Source organism: Triticum aestivum, chromosome 3A (assembly GCF_018294505.1).
Source record: "Triticum aestivum cultivar Chinese Spring chromosome 3A, IWGSC CS RefSeq v2.1, whole genome shotgun sequence".
NCBI classification, from domain to species: Eukaryota; Viridiplantae; Streptophyta; class Magnoliopsida; order Poales; family Poaceae; genus Triticum; species Triticum aestivum.
The window spans coordinates 106,922,766-106,939,229 of record NC_057800.1 but is presented as its reverse complement, the minus strand read 5'-3'; the positions used below and the strand labels follow the sequence as shown (position 1 = coordinate 106,939,229).

Here is a 16,464-nt window from a genome sequence, read left to right as displayed (position 1 = left end):
GGACTGGTCACTGGAAGCGGAACTACCCCAAGTAATTGGCGGATAAGAAGGATGGCAAAGTGAACATAGGTATATTTGATATACATGTTATTGATGTGTACTTTACTAGTGTTTATAGCAACCCCTCAGTATTTGATACTAGTTCAGTTGCTAAGAATAGTAACTCGAAACGGGAGTTGCAGAATGAACAGAGACTAGTTAAGGGTGAAGTGACGATGTGTATTGGAAATGGTTCCAAGATTGATATGATCATCATCGCACACTCCCTATACTTTCGGGATTAGTGTTAAACCTAAAATAAATGTTATTTAGTGTTTGCGTTGAGCATGAATATGATTGGATCATGTTTATTGCAATACGGTTATTCATGTAAGTTAGAGAATAATTGTTGTTCTGTTTACATGAATAAAACCTTCTATGGTCATACACCCAATGAAAATGGTTTGTTGGATCTCGATCGTGGTGATACACATTTTCATAATATTGAAGCCAAAAGATGCAAAGTTAATAATGATAGTGCAACTTATTTGTGGCACTGCCGTTTAGGTCATATTGGTGTAAAGCGCATGAAGAAAATCCATGCTGATGGGCTTTTGGAATCACTTGATTATGAATCAGTTGATGCTTGCGAACCATGCCTCATGGGCAAGATGACTAAGACTCCGTTCTCCGGAACAATGGAGCGAGCAACAGATTTGTTGGAAATCATACATACTGATGTATGTGGTCCGATGAATATTGAGGCTCGCGGCAGGTATCATTATTTTCTGATCTTCACAGATGATTTGAGCAGATATGAGTATATCTACTTGATGAAACACAAGTCTGAAACATTTGAAAAGTTCAAAGAATTTCAGAGTGAAGTGGAGAATCATCGTAACAAAAATAAAAGTTTCTACGATATGATCGCAGAAGTAAAATATTTGAGTTACGAGTTTGGCCTTCAGTTAAAACAATGTGAAATAGTTTCACTACTCACGCCACCTGGAACACCACAGTGTAATGGTGTGTCCGAACGTCGTAACCGTACTTTATTAGATATGGTGCGATCTATGATGTCTCTTACCGATTTACCACTATCGTTTTGGGGTTATGCATTAGAGACAGCTACATTCACATTAAATAGGGCACCATCTAAATCCGTTGAGACGACACCGTATGAACTATGGTTTGGCAAGAAACCTAAGCTGTCGTTTCTTAAAGTTTGAGGTTGCAATGCTTATGTGAAAAAGTTTCAACCTGATAAGCTCAAACCCAAATCGGAGAAGTGCGTCTTCATAGGATACCCAAAAGAAAATGTTGGGTACACCTTCTATCACAGATCCGAAGGCAAGATATTCATTGCTGAGAATGGATCCTTTCTAGAGAAGGAGTTTCTCTCGAAAGAAGTGAGTGGGAGGAAAGTAGAACTTGATGAGGTAACTGTACCTGCTCCCTTATTGGAAAGTAGTTCATCACAGAAATCTGTTCCTGTGACTACTACACCAATTAGTGAGGAAGCTAATGATGATGATCATGTAACTTCAGATCAAGTTACTACCGAACCTCGTAGGTAAACCAGAGTGAGATCCGCACCAGAGTGGTACGGTAATCCTGTTCTGGAGGTCATGTTACTTGACCATGACGAACCTACGAACTATGAGGAAGCGATGATGAGCCCAGATTCCGCGAAATGGCTTGAGGCCATGAAATCTGAGATGAGATCCATGTATAAGAACAAAGTATGGACTTTGATTGACTTGCCCAAAGATCGGCGAGCCATTGAGATTAAATGGATCTTCAAGAGGAAGACGGACGCTGATAGTAGTGTTACTATCTACAAAGCTAGAATTGTCGCAAAAGGTTTTCGACAAGTTCAAGGTGTTGACTACGATGAGAGTTTCTCACTCGTATCTATGCTTAAGTCTGTCCGAATCATGTTAGCAATTGCCACATTTTATGAAATCTGGCAAATGGATAAACAAAACTACATTCCTTAATGGATTTATTAAAGAAGAGTTGTATATGATGCAACAAGAAAGTTTTGTCAATCCTAAAGGTGCTAACAAAATATGCAAGCTCCAGCGATCCATCTATGGACTGGTGCAAGCATCTCGGAGTTGGAATATACGCTTTGATAAGTTGATCAAAGCATATAGTTTTATACAGACTTGCGGTGAAGCCTGTATTTACAAGAAAGTGAGTGGGAGCACTACAACATTTCTGATAAGTATATGTGAATGACATATTGTTGATCGGAGATAATGTAGAATTATTCTGCAAAGCATAAAGGAGTGTTTGAAAGGAGTTTTTCAAAGAAAGACCTCGGTGAAGCTGCTTACATATTGAGCATCAAGATCTATAGAGATAGATCAAGACGCTTGATAAGTTTTTCAATGAGTACATACCTTGACAAGATTTTGAAGTAGTTCAAAATGGAACAGTCAAAGAAAGAGTTCTTGCCTGTGTTACAAGGTGTGAAACTGAGTAAGACTCAAAGCCCGACCACGGCAGAAGATAGAAAGAGAATGAAAGTCATTCCCTATGCCTTGGCCATAGGTTCTATAAAATATGCCATGCTGTGTACCAGATCTATTGTATACCCTACACTGATTTTGACAAGGGAGTACAATAGTGATCTAGGAGTAGATCACTGGACAACAGTCAAAATTATCCTTAGTGGAATAAGGATATGTTTCTCGATTATGGAGGTGACAAAAAGGTTCGTCGTAAAGGGTTACGTCGATGCAAATTTTGACACTGATCCAGATGACTCTAAATCTCAATCTGGATACATATTGAAAGTGGGAGCAATTAGCTAGAGTAGCTCCATGCAGAGCATTGTTGACATAGAAATTTGCAAAATACTTACGGATCTGAATGTGGCAGACCCGTTGACTAAACTTCTCTCACAAGCAAAACATGATCACACCTTAGTACTCTTTGGGTGTTAATCACATAGCGATGTGAACTAGATTATTGACTCTAGTAAACCCTTTGGGTGTTGGTCACATGTCGATGTGAACTATGGGTGTTAATCACATGGTGATGTGAACTATTGGTATTAAATCACATGGCGATGTGAACTAGATTATTGACTCTAGTGCAAGTGGGAGACTTAAGGAAATATGCCCTAGAGGCAATAATAAAGTTATTATTTATTTCCTTATATCATGATAAATGTTTATTATTCATGCTAGAATTGTATTAACCGGAAACATAATACATGTGTGAATACATAGACAAACAGAGTGTCACTAGTATGCCTCTACTTGACTAGCTCGTTGATCAAAGATGGTTATGTTTCCTAACCATAGACATGAGTTGTCATTTGATTAACGGGATCACATCATTAGGAGAATGATGTGATTAACTTGACCCATTCTGTTAGCTTAGCACTTGATCGTTTAGTTTGTTGCTATTGCTTTCTTCATGACTTATACATGTTCCTGTGACTATGAGATTATACAACTCCCGTTTACCGGAGGAACACTTTGTGTGCCACCAAACGTCACAATGTAACTGGGTGATTATAAAGATGCTCTACAGGTGTCTCCGAAGGTACTTGTTGGGTTGGCGTATTTCGAGATTAGGATTTGTCACTCCAATTGTCGGAGAGGTATCTCTGGGCCCACTCGGTAATGCACATCACTGTAAGCCTTGCAAGCATTGCAACTAATGAGTTAGTTGTGGGATGATGTATTACGGAACGAGTAAAGAGACTTGCCGGTAACGAGATTGAACTAGGTATTGAGATATCGATGATCGAATCTCGGGCAAGTAACATACCGATGATAAAGGGAACAATGTATGTGGTTATGCGGTTTGACCGATAAAGATAATCGTAGAATATGTGGGAGCCAATATGAGCATCCAGTTTCCGCTATTGGTTATTGACCGGAGACGTGTCTCGGTCATGTCTACATAGTTCTCGAACCCGTAGGGTCCGCACGCTTAACGTTACGATGACAGTTATATGTTTTGATGTACCGAAGATTGTTCGGAGTCCCGGATGTGATCAAGGACATGACGAGGAGTCTCGAAATGGTCGAGACATGAAGATTGATATATTGGAAGCCTATGTTTGGATGTCGGAAGTGTTCCGGGTGAAATCGTGATTTTACCGGAGTACCGGGAGGTTACCGGAACCCTCCGGGGGCTTAATGGGCCTATATGGGCCTTAGTGGAAATAGAGGGAAGCAAGGGGAGTGTGGGGCGCCCCCCCCCCCAAGGCCCAAACCGAATTGGTTTAGGGCAAGGGGGCCAGCCCCCTCTTTCCTTCTTCCCCTCTCTCTTTCCTTCTCCCGAATCCTATTCCAACTAGGAAAGGGGGGAGTCCTACTCCCGGTGGGAGTAAGACTCCTCCTAGCGCGCCGTCTCCCTGGCCGGTCGCACCCCGCCTTGCTCCTTTATATACGGGGGCAGGGGGCACCCCATAGACACAACAGTTGATCAAGTTGATCTTTTAGCCGTGTGCGGTGCCCCCCTCCACCATAGTCCACCTCGATAATACTGTAGCGGTGCTTAGGTGAAGCCCTACGTCGGTAGAACATCAAAGTCGTCACCACGTCGCCGTGCTGACGAAACTCTCCCTCAACACTCGGCTGGATCGGAGTTCGAGGGACGTCATCGGGCTGAACGTGTGCTGAACTCGGAGATGCCGTACGTTCGGTACTTGATCGGTCGGATCGTGAAGACGTACAACTACATCAACCGCGTTGTGCAAACGCTTCCGCTTTCGGTCTACGAGGATACGTGGACAACACTCTCCCCTCTCGTTGCTATGCATCACCATGATCTTGCGTGTGCGTAGGATTTTTTTTTGAAATTACTACGTTCCCCAACAGCCACACATGAAGAAGGGGAGGAGGAGGAGGAGGCCACACATGAAGAAGGGGAGGAGGAGGAGAGCAACGGGGAGGAGGAGTACGATGAAGATTATGGACCTCCACCAATTCAAACATCTCAAGCATCTCAGCTGCCAAAGAGGAATTCGAAGAAAAAGGATTTGCTGAGTCCAGACCCTTTCCAGAGACCGGTTCCTCGCCGGCCCAAGAATAAGACCGAAGAGACTCGTTCAAAGAGTAACGAGGACCGTACCTCCAAAAGGGAAAGGAGCAACTGATTATGCTCTTCGATACTTGGCTCTTTTAGTTTGGTTGAATTTCATTTGGTTGAACTTGTCTAGTGGTTGTGAAACTACGTGGAACTATGTGTTTGCTATTTGTGAATCTATGTGTTTGAAATGTTCTATGCACTTCAAGTTATCTTAATATGGATCTATGTGATGCCCAAGTTTAATTGTTTAAAATCTATGATATTGCTGTCATATTTGTGAAACTTACTGTGATATTGCTGTCATACTGAATTTGAGAACAAGCAACCAAATGAACTTGAAAAAACAAAACAGAGGACCCTACCGCCAGGCACCCTGGCGGTAGGGTTAGACAACCTACCGCCAGCCCCCATGGCGGTAGGGTGAACCTACCGCCAGGGTCCTTTTATATTTCGTTACAGAAGCTATATACGGCAAAACACAAGACCCTACCGTCAGGGGTCCTGGCGGTAGGGTCAGACAACCTATCGCCATGGGGGCTGGCCGTAGGGTGAACCTACCGCCAGGGCCCTTGCATCTTTCGTTACAAAATGTATGCACGGCAAAACCCTGCCACACCTTACCGCCAGAGGCACTGGCGGTAAGGTTAGACAGCCTACCGCCAGGGCCCCTGGTGGTAAGTTACTTATCCACATCAGCACGCGGTGACGGCCGCCGTCCCCTCCGTCACACCCTACCGTCAGGGACGTTGGCGGTAGGCTGTCTAACCTTACCGTCAGAGACACTGGCGATAGTGAAAAGGTCAAATCCTGAAAATATTTCAAACCGGGGTCAGATCTTGATTTTGTTTGTCAAAAGGGTAAAAGCACGAAATTTAGCCGCATCGAGCGACGTTTGAGTGATTTGGTGACACCCCCGGTCTTGTCCAATCACAGTATGTTTCTGCCCATTCCGTCATGCAGCTAGTAGAAAAGATGCTCCGACAACCGAGTGACCTGCAGTGATACGTGCTCCGTCTCAATTTCCATGAAATATCAAAGAAGTGAAAAGAGGTCTCAATGGAAAACCACAGGCCGCGCTGCGCTCAATTATTCTAGACGCCATCGGCCTATCGCGGGGTACGTGCGCCACTCATCCCGTAGTACTCCGTACGTACCCTGTACTCTGATCCCTTCTCACTCCTCACATGCGTTTTGCTCTGCACGACAACTTCAACTGACCAAAACACAAGCAAGCAAGCAAGCAAGCGAGAGGAGAGAATCTCTGGCGAACGGACGGACACGGAGCAGGAGCCTCCTCCCTGCACCGATCACCTCGGCGTACGGCCGCCGGGCGGTGTGCCGGCCGGATCTTGTCCGCGCGCGCCCGCCGCGGGAATCGGCTCGATCTCTCTCGAGATGGAAACGGGGCACGCACGTCGTCAGCAGAAGGAGGGCCATGCATGCATGCTCTCCCTGCTCCTCGTTTAGCCGGGGAGCTCTGTCGCAGGTCACGGGGCGTACGAGGGCTCGACAGTGCGCTCTGCCCGTGCCACGCTGCTGGCTTGCTGCTGCCGTCCCTCCGAGGAGCAGGCCTGTACTGCTGCCCTGCTGTCCGTAGTTGTTCTGCACGGAGGCCCACGGTGCAATATCCATGTAAATTCGTTCTTTTCGAAAATGGTCTAGTATTGATCATCATCAAACCAACAGTACGGTTTACCACCCTAAAAAAGGTAGTACGGTTTACCACCAGAACATTCATTACTAAAGGGACTGTCAAACTTTAGAAAAGAAATATGCACCATTCTTGAATGCGGGAAGGGCCTAGCAGAGGCATACGCCGAGGCTCGAGGTTTCAAGAATTGTTCATCCAGATTTTCGACGTCCCATTTTAAGATCTTGCCACTTTCTCGTGAAACATTTACACAACAAAGCACTTCTCATGAAACATTTACAAAGTTTCTCAACAGACATGATCTGCCATGGGTTCACTTAATTTGGAACACTTACTATCCCAACAGTGCACCCGCCGACAGACCAATGGGTTCATTTTGGTGGAAGGCAATCTTGAAGTTACTACCTGAGTTTCAAATCCATGGCATCTTGCAGTGTGGGACAAGGAAGATCTGTACTTTTCTAGCATGACAAATGGAACAACACACCCCTTAATATCCAATATCCCGAGTATTATTCTCTTTTACCATTGATAAATCCATCTCTGTTCGACAAGTGGTTGAGACTGAAAGCTTTGAAGGAATCTTGTACATGACACTGTCTATTCAGGCCTTTGATCAATTTCAAGAGGTGCAATGAACATTGAACCAGACCAGATTCCCCAACAGTGATGATACATGCCAGTATCCTTGGAACTCTGCTAATTTTTCTACTGCCAAGATGTACAACATCCTAATGCAGGTGGAAATGGTTTCTCCCATTTTTAACAAGATTTGGAAATCTTCAGTTGTCCAGAGATACAAAATCTTCTGATGTTTTGTTGCACTTGACAGATTGAATATCAGAAGCCTTCTCCACAGAAAGTCCTTATATATGCCCTCCTATACCTATGTGAACTTTGTGATGAGCATGTGCCCCCCCCCCCCCCCCCCCACACACACACACATCTTTTCTGGGACTGTAAGTTTGCTCTCCAATGCTGGGATATGATCACTCCCAACAAAAAAAGAGATATTTCTGTTATCCAGGAAAACAACTTGGACTTGATCGAACTACTGGCTTGGCTATGAGCATAGTAATTATGAGTTGCTAGCATATTTGGATGCAGAGAAACAACAAAATATTCAAACATATAAGCCCCAGCATCACCTTCTGGAAATTGCAACCCACGAAAGATCTAGAGCTGCTCAAATTCAGAACTAAGCAGCAACTACATCAAGTTCTTCAAGGATGGATTGAGTCAAGATTAACCTGATTTTTAATCTTTATTATGTTTCCTAGAACAGGCGTTGGATAGAGGGATTCATCCTTCCCCTTGTATTTTATTTTTCTTTGTACATAGCTACTTTGGGTTATATTAATGAAAATTTACCGTAAAACTATTGTTCTACTGTCTCTGCCTAAAAAAAGATCTTACCACTTAATCATCGTGAGAGCCTCGATCTTCGGCGTACTCAAGAGAAGATAATTGTCAACACTATGGCTACAATGAAGAAACCATGAGGGACCTGAATGCAATCTTCTTTCTTGGTCAAGTTTTTCATAAAAATACCGGACAACTCACCTTATGTGACTGTTGTGTTTTTTGTAGTTAGAGCATCTACAGCCGGACACAACAAATCCGATCCCTCAAACACTCACGGATGCACCCGAGCGCGTCCACGGATAGTGACTAATCAGCCCCTCAACAATCTCTTCCCCAACTCGATACCTCAATTTAGAAACCTCAAATTCATACTATTACATGCAACATAAACCTAATCTAAGAGAAGCACGTTTCGACTCTGCCGTGCCCATGTCCCGCCGCCGGCTGCCCCCTCGAAGTGTTGGTCCGGTCACCGGTGAGGTAGAGTAGAACATGGAACACACATCGGCTCACCGGACTCAAGGCGCCGCCTTCTCTCATGCCCTACTCTTTCTCGTCGGAGCCTGAAACCTTGACAGTGCCAGTGGATGTGAGATCGATGATGGATCCGTCCTGGGAGGAGCCTGTGACGTCCACCACGACGCGGTTACGGTGCTCAGACTCGTGCACCATACGGGGCGCCGAAGAATGCGACTCCCCTCGCCAACGTCCACAGCCGCAAGGGCTATTGCTATCTCCCGCGCATGCTGCCTCGCACGACGGGCACGCCGTGCCATATTTGCTTCGGACGACGCCCATGCATTCACCTCCGGCTCAACGCGCCAACAAAGGGGTTGCGCGTCCGCCACCGCGTTCGGACGCCAAACGGACCACACCGCCTCTGGTGAGGCAGCGGCGGCACACATCACAGCAGATCCATGCGTCATTTGGGCAGATACAATGAATTTCCGATCGAAGGAGTCCGAGCGTTGTCGTGGGGCAGCCTCATCCTGAGAGCGACGGAGCCCACAGTCATCTCCTCCTCGGGGCCGCGCGGATGAGCTCGGAGTCAACAGATCTGGAGGTGTAGGACTCGGATCCGCTACCCGCCATGTCGGAGATAGTCGGACGTAAGCTTGAGTGGCGGACTGGAGTGGAGTGCCTAGGGTTCGGTCTGGGGAGCGGATGTGAACAAATATATGTGGGGTCGGGTGGGCCGGGTCCAACGTGGTGGATGAGCCCGAGCCTCCCCGTATCCGTCTCATATTTAGGATGGATATGAAGGGTGTCGGTCAGTCCGGCGTTTGAGGCCAGTTTGAGGCGCCCATCTGGGTCGGACTTTTTTGACCTGTCAATGACCGAGCCGTCCGCCTGGGCGTATGAGGGCGGTTTGAGGTGCCCGGTTGTTGATGCTCTTATGGTCCATTCGATAAAAGAAATGGGGATGGGAGGGTGGGCGGGGAAAAGGGGACCGACATTTGTTCGTTAGGAAATAACCAAATACTTGATAAGCTAGAAATGATAAATCCACATGCTTCTCATCGTTGCTTCCTCACAAAAAGCCACTTTTTGGAATGTTGGGCCTAAACTTTCAGTCCAGAGACCTGAAACAGCTGTACAGTGATTGATTGAATCCCAAGTCTCAAGTGCAAGTAGGCAACTAGCCATTGCTGGAGCTCTACGGGTTGGCAGCCATGGAGCGAGCTGACAGGGCGGCCAGACACACTCGATAAGGCCTCCACATGCTTCAGCGTACGTACACGGGTAACGCCCCTCGAGGAAAACGTGCGCTGTCGACGGCCCAGCCCGGCCGGTCAGCACCGCGTGTCCGGCCAAACCCCTTTGCATACGCGCAGTACGTTCGCGTGGGGGACACGGATGGGTGACCTGATAGCGATGCTGCATGCTATCCCTCCCAGAGTCCCAGTCCCAGCATGCGCTTCAAAAACACACACTGACACGCATATATAAATGTTCTTTATTTATGCAGTGGAAACATATGGCTGTTCTTTTCTGCAATGGAAGTATATGCAGAACATATATGTGATTGCGCTTATATTTATGCACACTCTTCCTTACCCCCTGTGGCACGTGGGAGCATACAAAAGGATACTCCTTCCGTCCGAAAATATTTATTAAAAATAGATAAAAAATGAATGTATCTAAAGTTAAAATACATGTATTTTTTTACAAGTATTTTCGGACGTAGGAAGTATTAATTAATGTAATGGTTTGAAAGTACCAGCAGCAGGGTGCTCTATCGGTTATTCAGGCAGCAATATCTTCAGGAAATATGTGCCGAAACAGTAAAATTATATTTTTATGAGTAAAAAGGACCAGATTTTATAGATTATTCAAACAATGAGCAACAGATTTTACACAGTGAAACAGGCACAATCAGTAAAGACATTCGCTGAAACAAAATGTTACATCAAGGTACTTCGGGGTAGTCGTCCTAGCTTCACCTTTTGCATCTCGATTTTTCCTTCACATTTCCAACCATAAAACTGTGAAAACCAAATCCAACATAAGCATAAAGGTTTTACATTGCCGCATGACTCATCCATCTCCAATAGATAAGAAACTTAGGTTGCTAGACACGTCGTGGCCACAGACACACTTCTTGCAATGTAAGCGGCCTCACTACTGCATCATCACAATAAGGTCGAATAAAAAGACCATACAAAGGAATGAAACTAAAACATCAGTGCATAAAACAAACCCACAACTGCCAAGTTAATTAGGCCGAAGCATCGGATGACACCACCAAATCGGTAGCCATTGATTTATGGTCCAGACACACCACATACTCTTCGGTGCCAGTCGTGACTAAGACGGGGTTAGAGTGGTGGACTTTTATTCCACTTGACATTGCTTCTACCATCGCGTCTATACCTTTAGGACACATGAAACACAAATAGAGAAGACAACTGAAATTGCTCTCCGAGTGTTCTTACGTGGTTCCCCTCGCCTCCTAGTATGTCCGAGATGAGGGAATGCGGAAACCAGACTCCAGCTCGCTCACGACTAGAGTCTTTTCCTTGCATTCTCTCCTATCAATTCAAAGTGTTCTAGTATCACTCTAGGTATATTTTTTGCAATAAAACCTATTTCTATACACAATATGCAATCTCGAAGGGTCTCATGACTACCTTCCAAAAAAAGGGGTTTCATGAGAATCAAAATATGTCATTTCTCCAAGAGAAAAACTAGAATTTCTCAAGCAGGGTATTTGTCATCACCAATAGGCACCATGACTCCTTTTGGGGATCACTTGGCTTGGCACTAGGCCCCTAAACGAGCACTACCCCACATGATACAACATCACTCGTGAGTCATGGCACCACATGATTGTCGTTGAGGCGGTTTACTTTGTCCGATGAATTCCGGTTGCAGGTGATCATCACAACGGCACGAACTTATTGGCTTGAAATTAACTAGGCGATCTAGCTCAAGTAGGTCAGTGTCAGTGAAACTTGCAGTCGTCGTCGTGTCAATTTTCCATGTAATGTATGTGTTCGGACCTCTATTTCCGCAAACGGTTTTGGTGGATCTCAGTGTAGAGATCAGATGGTTGTTGTTGTTGTTGTTGTTGTTGTTGTTGTTGTTGTTGTTGTTGTTGTTGTTGTTGTTGTTGTTGTTGTGAATATGTGTTTGGTAGCCAGGTGGTGGGGGTATCATGAAAAGGAAAAAGGAGAACATAATTGGACAACGCGCAACTAGCTAAAAACGGGGAGCACGACGCAATGATGCTCTTATGCACAGACAACAAAATCATAGCACACCATCATCTGCTCTTGCCCTTTTCGAAAAAAATCATTTGTTCTTGCCTCACTCTCATGGAGCTAGCTGATATTTTATCCATGGTTTTAAATAGCCCGCTATAGCTTCGCTATAGCACGCTATAGCGTTTACAAAAGGTCTTGCGCTAAAAGATTTTGGTTCAAACAAATGAATAAACATTATAAATAGCGCGCTATAGCACGCGTTTAGCGCGCTATTTAAAATTTTGATTTTATCCCGCGGCGCGTATATGGATCTCGCTCCTTTATTGTGTGTATGTACTCTCTAGCACGAATAGCCCGGCCGCTTATCGATCTCACTGGGGGAGGGTCTTGCACTTTTCGTCAACCTACCTAGCTGAGTAGCTGTCGGCGCATCGCATGTGCGAGCTCTCTCTAATCTCTCTCTATATATACCACCCTCGAGCTCTCTTGCAGCTCACAGGCTCTCACCCGTAGCCACAGCCACTACCTTCCTTCCCTCCATCGAGTCGTACGCGCGTCCACTTCCTCCCTGGAGTCCGGCGCGTACGTCTTCGCCGGAGCAAGCTACCTACACGCGGCGGTCGGCCATTGTCTCCACCGAGTCCATTCCATCGATCTCGGCGACTGGTCAGTAAACTGATCTGCAGCTACCTAGAGAGTAGCGTGAGTGTGTGACGGAGCTTGGCAGCCGGCCCGCAGCTACATATACAGGGCAGCTGGGTTGGCGGGGTTCTCGGAAAAGAACAACACTCCAACAAGAAGGAAAGGCTTTTGAGCACGTGAGGATGGTGAACACGGCGTCGGCCGGCGTGAACAAGGCGGCGGCGGCGGCGGCGCAGGGGGGTCACCGGGCGCTGCCGCTGGCGTCGCTGAACCACATCTCCGTGGTGTGCCGGTCGCTGGAGAGCTCGCTCAGCTTCTACCGCGACGTCCTCGGCTTCATCCAGATCCGCCGCCCGGGCTCCTTCGACTTCGACGGCGCATGGTACGTGGGTTCCATCCATCCATCGGCCGGCGGTGTGGGGCACTAACATATTTCTAGGTCCGCCACTGACACATGGAATGACCGCCGGATTTTTCAGGCTGTTCAACTTCGGCATCGGCGTGCACCTGCTGCAGGCGGAGGACCTGGAGAGCCTGCCGCCCCAGAAGACGGAGATCAACCCCAAGGACAATCACATCTCCTTCACCACGGTACTATACCAATACAACCACCACCATTGCCGCACTTCTGCTCATTCTTCTGCCCATTGTTATTCAGAGCAGTAGCTCCTGTAGAAAGTGTCGTCAGAAGCACAAAAGGAAAGAAAGAAAAAACAGACAGTTGCACTGCCCACACCCTGGCCTGTACCTCACACGACACATGCAACTTGCACTAGTTAGAAATAGAATAGTCTACCCAATTCTTCGAGAAGCAGATCGATCCATGTGAGAAGAGACGGCTGGAATTGCTTCTGGTTGTCATCTTGTGACCACGCTCGATCGGCCAAACTAAGTACAGCCAAGCCGCTCCCGTCTCCTTCCATCCCACAGAGATCGACTTCTCTCCTTCCTCCTTCCGGATTTGTTCGCCAGGTACAACACAAGTGGCGTCGATCTGATCCACCTCGTACGTACGTACGTCGTCAAGCTGAGAAACGACAACCGAGATCCATGGTCAAATATATGTACAGCTAGTCGCTATAGAGTAGCTAATGAGCATTGCTCTAGTTGGTTATTCTTGGCCAATGTCAATCGGAGTAGCTAGAGTGGTAGCGCTCAGAACCTTCTCACCATCTGTTCCAGGGTGTGGATGTGAATTGTGAAACGCACGGCTCCATTCATATTGGATGCGTCCAAACAAACAGATCTCGATCCAAGGATGCTTCCAGCTCAACTACACTTAACAAACACAACACCAGAACATAGTTACTACATGGTGGAGTACGTAGCTAGTACGTATATATTAATTCAAGTGAGATCTCGAGTTGAAAATCAGCCCATGAGGAATGCATCCACATGCACGATCATGCGGCGCCATCACCATGCACGCATGCATGTCCACCCTTGATCTCACGATAACAATCATACTAGCATAAAATAAAGTCCTGAGTCCTGACCTGGGGAATACATGCACAGTGTACACCGTATCACCATCGCGATGCCTCCATATGCTCTCTGCAGTTGCACCCACGTTGATCACGGCACTTCAGCTAGATCTCGTCGTGCGCCAGTGGCTCTACTGGCTAGACTTTCGTCGTGCCCGTCTACTCCGTGTGTGCCACTGTGGTTGCACAATTTCCTTTCTGTCTCAATGCACATGCACACTGGAGAGCGATTCTCCACCCGGCCGGACTGGATACGGAGCCCCCCGTGAGCTACCGTGATGGAGCGCGACACGGTGGACACATGCGTGAGCTGGACTGTGACAGGTCACATGCGCATATTATGCATACAGTGTCCACTGTCTAGCGCTAGCAAACACCTTGCGTATAGTGCCTTGTGCTTATAGTGTTTCGCCTAGCTAGATTACATGTGATAATGTGATGTGATGGTTTGCGCGCGAGAGGATAGATAGATCCAACAACAAGGATACGTGTCATGTGTGTGTGTGCATGTGGATGGATATGATTCGTTGTGTGGCTGGGAGTGCGTGGTTCGTGGGCTGACGTGTCATGCGTTGATTGGTATCGTATGCATTGCAGTGCGAGAGCATGGAGGCGGTGCAGCGGCGGCTCAAGGAGCTGGGCATCCGGTACGTGCAGCGGCGGGTGGAGGAGGGCGGCATCCACGTCGACCAGATCTTCTTCCACGACCCCGACGGCTTCATGATCGAGGTCTGCACCTGCGACAACCTCCCCGTCATCCCGCTCGTCACGCACCTCGACGCCGCCGCCTCCTGCGCGCCGCCCGCGGTCGTCGCGCCCAGCTGCAAGAGGGTCTCCAACCAGCACCAGCAGCAGCTCAGCACCATCGTCACGGCGGCCGTGCCCGAAGTCCCGCCAACGGCGGCCCCGGCGCCGCAGCAGTCCGTCGGCGGCGGCTGCGTCGGCGAGGTCGTCGACCCGGCGGCCAGCATGTCCGCCAGCGCCATGATGACCTGCTCGGAGCACGCCTGCATGCAGGTGTAATCATTCATTCGCCCGTTGGCTTGCGAGGACGCGACGTTTTGACGGACTGTCGAGCTCGAGCTCGAGCCACGCATGCATCGTTTCTGCGGTTTCTTTTGCCCGGCCGTAATTAGCTGTGTTTAGCACCGGCCCGGTTTCTTTTCTTCGTCCAATATATTCGAGTACGTACGTAAATTGTATTCAGCTGCTTGTGGGTAGCTCTGGCCATCGCTTACGCTGGAGTGGATCCATTGACCTCTCAGCCAGGTAGATAGCTAGTGGCTTGCTCTGCATGCATGCCAGTGTGTGTTGCACTTGCACATATATATATATGTATGTATGTATGTTGTCATATATCTGTGTAATTCAATTTAGTGATCATTCAGTAATCAGTATCAGTGCCCCCCCCCCCCCCCCCCCCCCCCTCCACATGTATATATGCATATATACATGTAATACCATACGCAATTGAAGAAAAAATCACCTCTCTCTACAGCGAGTCCCTCTCGTACCGATGGTCGTGGCTTAGTTGCTTCAACAGAATGTGCTGCTGTGCATCATGTACACTTGCTAATCATCTACTCGCCTTTCATGCCCCAACTGCGATGCTCCTTGTGAAGACGTTGCACACATCGCTCTTCTCTGCCCGGCCGCGTCTTAAATGTGGATCGACATAGGATTCGTGCCGCCTCCATCGATCTTTAGACCTTATTTCGGAGGCTGCAGCTCCCGACAGCCTCGACCCCAACATTTGGCCTTCTTGTATCACTCATCATTCTTTGAAACAATATGGGACTCTCATAATGTTCTAGTCTTCCATGACGAAAATCACCTTGCAGGATGACTGTTAGAAACATTGTGCTAGATGTTTCTCTGATCTTTAGGTCAAAAACATTACGTCAAAGGACGGCCAAGTCTTGGCAGCTTTATCTTTCATCTAGATTTAAGTCCCTCTCATAATGTAAAAGGTGTGGCTAGATCTCGGTCGACTACGACTTAACTAAGTCTCGGTTAAGTAATAGAACATATATAAAAGAAGAAGAATTTTTTTACATGGATCTCCACGTAAGATCGCATCGACTGAGACTTCGTTAAGTCCCAATCGACTGAGTTTTAGCAATCCCACAATGGAATATAGTACTACATTAGAGTGATAATATATTCAGGTGAAGAAGTTCTTCCCTCCCGTGACCGTTTAAAAAAATGAACTACTCAACAACGAACAACCTCGAGATGTATCGTGTGTACATGTGGCAGTACAATTGCTATCTAAGATATTATCCTTCCTGATCTAATCAAGCTCTTAATTAGGTTCCATGTTGGCATGTGATCGGCGACTTGTTTGGCATGCATGTTTGCTTCTGCTCCGATCCACCGTTCTTTCAGGCGGTGAATGCACGTAACATGCATGTGATGGCAATCAGTAACTTGCTGTCATGCATGGTGCATGTTTTAGCTGCTTGCTCCAGCCGCATAATAAAACGGCTAGTTGATCAATTCGGTTAGTCGAAGCGTATGCGGATCTGAACTTGGGCAAGTGGGATGTGAGATAATTATCAACCAGATCAGTCAACCC

General features: G+C 47.0%; 1 protein-coding gene across 1 annotated transcript; it reads left to right on the top strand.

The window, feature by feature from the left end:
• The first annotated feature begins 12,270 nt into the window (after nt 1–12,270).
• On the top strand, nt 12,271–15,280 carry LOC123060541 (uncharacterized). The gene is made up of 3 exons (XM_044483300.1): nt 12,271–12,784; nt 12,882–12,993; nt 14,484–15,280. Exons 1-3 carry the CDS (start codon nt 12,585–12,587, stop codon nt 14,907–14,909), a joined length of 738 nt encoding a protein of 245 aa, XP_044339235.1. The 5' UTR covers nt 12,271–12,584; the 3' UTR covers nt 14,910–15,280.
• Nucleotides 15,281–16,464: the final 1,184 nt, after the last annotated feature.